General features: G+C 48.7%; 1 protein-coding gene across 1 annotated transcript; it reads right to left on the bottom strand.

Moving 5' to 3' along the window:
• Nucleotides 1-609: 609 nt before the first annotated feature.
• LOC144130298 (uncharacterized) lies at nucleotides 610-4,393 on the bottom strand. Its single transcript, XM_077664245.1, has 2 exons — nucleotides 3,115-4,393; nucleotides 610-1,951 (listed from the first exon to the last, which is right to left on the bottom strand). Exons 1-2 carry the CDS (start codon nucleotides 4,293-4,295, stop codon nucleotides 976-978), a joined length of 2,157 nt encoding a protein of 718 aa, XP_077520371.1. The 5' UTR covers nucleotides 4,296-4,393; the 3' UTR covers nucleotides 610-975.
• Nucleotides 4,394-4,682: the final 289 nt, after the last annotated feature.

The raw sequence follows: 4,682 nt of genomic DNA, 5'->3' as shown, positions 1-4,682 counted from the left end.
TTGCGATTACAAGGTAGCAACATGACTGAAATGTCACTACGGCATGTCTGTCTACAAAGTAAATAAACTACGCTGAAACGATTGGAGTATTCCGTGGGGAATCGAACCGGTTGTCCTGAGATCGAGAGTCAAACACGCTACCTCGAGATCACGCAGGCACACGGCTTGGTTAAAGTGAGGTTTTATATGTATGTCGTATGGCCTTTCAGATAATGTGGTAGCTTACGACTATTTGCACTAATTAACGAATAGGCACTAATTAACGTAGTGATTCTCGTAATATTGTTGGGCCATGTGAACTAGCAACATTAGTTGAGAACGCGATCGAGTAATATGCTAATGAGATTAAGTACAGTCGCTGATGGGAATCAATACTGCGATTGCGTTATACACTTAAAGGCTCAGCTTAAGTTCTCCCGCAAGGTTACTTCTAGACGAGATTGGGTCAAATAGCAATTTTCCTAACATTTCGCCGCACAAAAACCCAGAAGGCCAAGGGGAACCTTGTACTACCTACCGTATTTCCGGTAGGTGCCCGGCGGTCATAGGAATTGAACTCCACAACTCCCGCATAGGTGTGGAGATGTAAGTACGCTTTAATGTCTCCAGCCAGTGGTTCTTAGCAACAAAATTCCATATAGTAGAGCAAGGCAAACAAAACAAGTTCTGTTCCTTCCAGTCCGACAGAGAGGTACCGCAAAGGAATAGGCTGATTACACCATCGTCGATTAACTATCTGTTTAGAAACATCACAAATCGGCCTCGTTGAGTACCGTTCCTAGGAACTGTTAAGAGTTCACAATTTTGCCACTTCTCGCGCTGCAGTTAGTTTTGCAAAAAAAAAAGCCTTTCAAATGCGGTACGCAGTGTCACAAAATGGCTGCCCTACAGCGGAATATGAGCATCATACAAACACTTGCACTGGGTTAGGGCACCTTGCAGTTTTTTCTGGCGGAGACAATGAGGCGGGCGAAGCTAGCTTAGCACGTCAACTACTTTCAGATGGCGAACAATGGCGCGCCAGCACTCAGCGTTGAGCTCATCGCACTGAGTACCCTTGCCGGCAGGGTAGCACACTACGGAGCGCTGAACAATGCCAGTGATTACGAAGTAGTTGTCCAGCAAGAAGTTCTGCGCCGAGGCTATTGCCAGTAGTGCCTCGTGCTCCGATTTGCGAGAAGTCTTCACCACGTGTTTGAGGAGACAACGTCTTCCAAAGAAGAGCTGGAATGCCTGCGCGCCCACTCTGTCCACGCCGTGCAAGAGAACGAAATCCGTAGCACGATTCAAGGTACCCCTGTTACTGTTCAACGCCTCAAAAATTGGGTAGTAAGTGCGGCTGAGTTTATACCCGGAGTCTCCGCCGAATTCCAAGATGACTGGGTTCATCGTCATTCCATGAGACATCACTCGCGCGAGCGGGCCAGGAGCCAACACTTGTTCGAACTGCTCTAGCTTCATCGGTACGATAGACAGCCGGAACGCTGTGATTGTTCTGTTGCGGGCAAAGAAATGAGAAAGTGCTGTGATCGTTTCCATGTGCATTGAACCGCTTGAAATCACCATTTCGTTTATGCTGTTGTTAGCATCCAAGGCATCCAGGAGCTCCTGGACAACCCGGCCTCTGTCGCTGTGCATGACGACACACATTTGCCGGATTGATCGATTGACGCTGAGCATTTTGGCGAGAGCTTTCATCTTACTTGCCCCAGGATCTCCTCTGATAGAAATGCTTAGCGTCTCTACTCTGCAGCAGGACGACGTTAGAGCATTGAACAGATGCTGGATGTTCGCTTCGGAGGCGCTGCAGATGGGAATCTCGTTAAGCTCTTGAGGGCATGACACGGGGCAGGGCAGGAGAGCACACAAGATTGGAAGGTCGGGCTCCGCCAGCGGTAGCCGCACTCGTCTGTAGCCGTCACGGTGCGCCAGCGTCTCCGCCAGTGCCACCCTGAAAAGACGTAGCAGTATTGCGCAACGTTTTTGGAAGGGAAAAAAAGCTGAAGTAGAGGATAAAATAGGGTGCGCTATTAATAATAGGCATTTTGTGTTTGGTTTAAAGTTCCAAATCTGCAAGGAGTCTATTTTGTATATCCCAGTGCAGTGCTCTTGTGAAATTTAGACCACAAGAAGTTATTTAACCCGCCGCAGTGGCTCAGTGGTTAGGGCGCTCTACTACTGACAAGGAAGTCCCGGGTTCGAACCCGACCACGGTGGCTGCGTTTTAGGAGGCGAAATGCTAAGGCGCCCGTGTGCTGTACAAAGTCATTGCACGTTACAGATCCCAAGGTGGTCGAAATTATTCCGGAGCCCTCCACTACGGCACCTCTTTCTTCCTTTCTTCGTTCACTCCCTCCTTTATCCCTTTCCTTACGGCGCGGTTCAGGTGTCCAACGATATATGAGACAGACACCGCGCTATTTACTTTCCCCAAAAACCAATTATTAATTATAAGACGTTCTTTATTGTGGTCTGATAAGCCCTAATTAGATGAGGAGCACCCTTTAAAGTGATAATAAAAGGGAAATATCAAATTAATCAAGAGGGATAGATTATTACTCGGGAACACTCCCGACTTTTTTTTTTCTGTGCCGTAAGGTGACTGCGTTGCAGAGAAATCTGTAAATGAAGATAACGACACACTTCCACATTCAATGTGCACGCAAAAAAAGCAATGTGACATCATTTTCCGTGAAGCTCTCCGACCAGTCAGAGATGCCTCAGCCTGCCACAGTTTAGATGGGGACTCCGCTCTGCATCGCGTGCGTCTGTGTCTCGTTGCAGCAGCACGCGTACAGCAGAAATGTCAGCTCCAGTTACAGTTTTGTTATAGTTAGGAGAGTGCGCTTCATGCTTTCAGATGATATAATTAGATGCGAATGGCTTCGCTGATTTTTAAAGGGTATCTTACGGGACAGATTTGGAAGACAGGTAGAGCAACGGTCACATTCAAAATTTCCCCTTTGCAGCTCAGAAATGGACAGTTTTAGGCCGCTAAATTACCACAGGGAGCAAACTAATTGCACATTGCTTCCATGATAAAATAATGATCGCGGTAAAAGGAAATATTCGCAGATTAACTCTAAGAAATGAGACAGACTGCCGCTCACTTACCTCTCCGTCTGGGAGGCGTCAAACGCCGGAAATTCTAGTTTCTTTAACGTCTTGTTGGTTCGAAGAGCTTGGCACAGGGCTATAACGCCGTTCACGCCTTCCAGGGCTACGCCGAACACCAGCTTTTCCAGAGCTGTGTTCTGTTTAAGGGCACCTGCCATTCGTATCATACAGCCGTCGGTGACTGTACCATTCAAAATCAGGTCAAGAAGGCTACAATTAGTGGACAACACCTCCGCCAAGGCTTCTTCACAGCTCCACTCAAGATTGTCGAATTCAACTCGCACCCTCTTCACGCTTGTGTTCACTTTGAGCGCAGCGAACAACTCCATTTGCGAGTCCCAGTCAGAAAACATGGACAGTTCCAGCGTGGTCAGTGTCACACTGGCCTCCACGGCGTGAGCCAGGCCCGAGAATTTGCAGTCGGAATTTCCGGGTAGGAGAATCTTCAACTTTTTGACACCTGCCACGCCTTGTGCCAGTCCAGTCACGACATCTGTATCCGAGTAGGTGTCATCGTAGCTTTCGCAAAGTCTAACCGTTATCGACTGGCATTTCTCGAGGCGCTGTAGGGCGTCCACCATGTTCCTGGTTAGTTCTGTGTTGACCGCCATGAAAAACTTGACAGATTTCGAGTTGTTTTCCAGCAACCTCACCAGAGGTGGTTCCAGCCTTGCGTCGCAAGAAAATATGAAGAGGTCTTCGATTCCGCGAAGCGCCTCGATGTCTTCGTGGTCCAGGTAATAACTTCCCCGTCTGTAGGAAACGTCGAAGTCGAGCATCTCTATTTCGAGCCTGCGAATGCCCTTTCCTGGAGGTGGGTGCAAGCGAATGGGCACAGCCGCTTCCTCCGGGGTGTCTTCGTTGGGCCAACCGATGCACCGCAGGCTCAGCTCGGTGATGCAGCCATGATTTGCGATGAGCCAAGAGATCAAAAAGGCCGCCTTTCGTGCCGTGACACTGCTCGGCTCAACCACATCACTGTGCGGCATGTGCCGAAGGCTGAGCTTGCCTGGAGAAAACTCGACAAGTGTGCATTCGTGTTCATGCAGCACTTGGTTCCACGCCGTCAGGTCGGCGATGAGCCAACACCTATCTTGAGCTCCTGTAGACGTGCAGGCTTTGTCAAAGTTCAACTGACCTTTCCACGTGTCGGTTGTGACGGCGCTAGAACTGGCCATGGCTCGCGATACCTGGGAAGGTAAGCACCTCGTCGAAGAACTGTCTAGGCGTGTACCGGTTTTGCTGTATATGTTGTTGCCTCATAAAATGGCGTATTGAGAACGCCTCACGTGCTGTTCCAGCGAAACTTCCTTGTCTTCATCCCCGAATTCTCGAAAATGACCAGCGCCACCTAGAATCTATTGTAACTGCTAGGTAAGTTATCAACGTGATCGTAGCTGGCTATGTTTGTAAAGTGGTTTCAGAAATCCGTCTGTCCATTTCTCATACGTTAACTGTGTTCTGTGACGAACAAAAGGCGTTATGCGGGCTTAGTTAACTGTATTATGACTTCCGCAACGTATAGGTCGGCTATTTGCAGAGGCACAGGATCATCATCATCATCG

This window comes from Amblyomma americanum, chromosome 4, assembly GCF_052857255.1.
Source record: "Amblyomma americanum isolate KBUSLIRL-KWMA chromosome 4, ASM5285725v1, whole genome shotgun sequence".
NCBI classification, from domain to species: Eukaryota; Metazoa; Arthropoda; class Arachnida; order Ixodida; family Ixodidae; genus Amblyomma; species Amblyomma americanum.
This window is presented reverse-complemented; position numbering and strand designations above follow the sequence as displayed.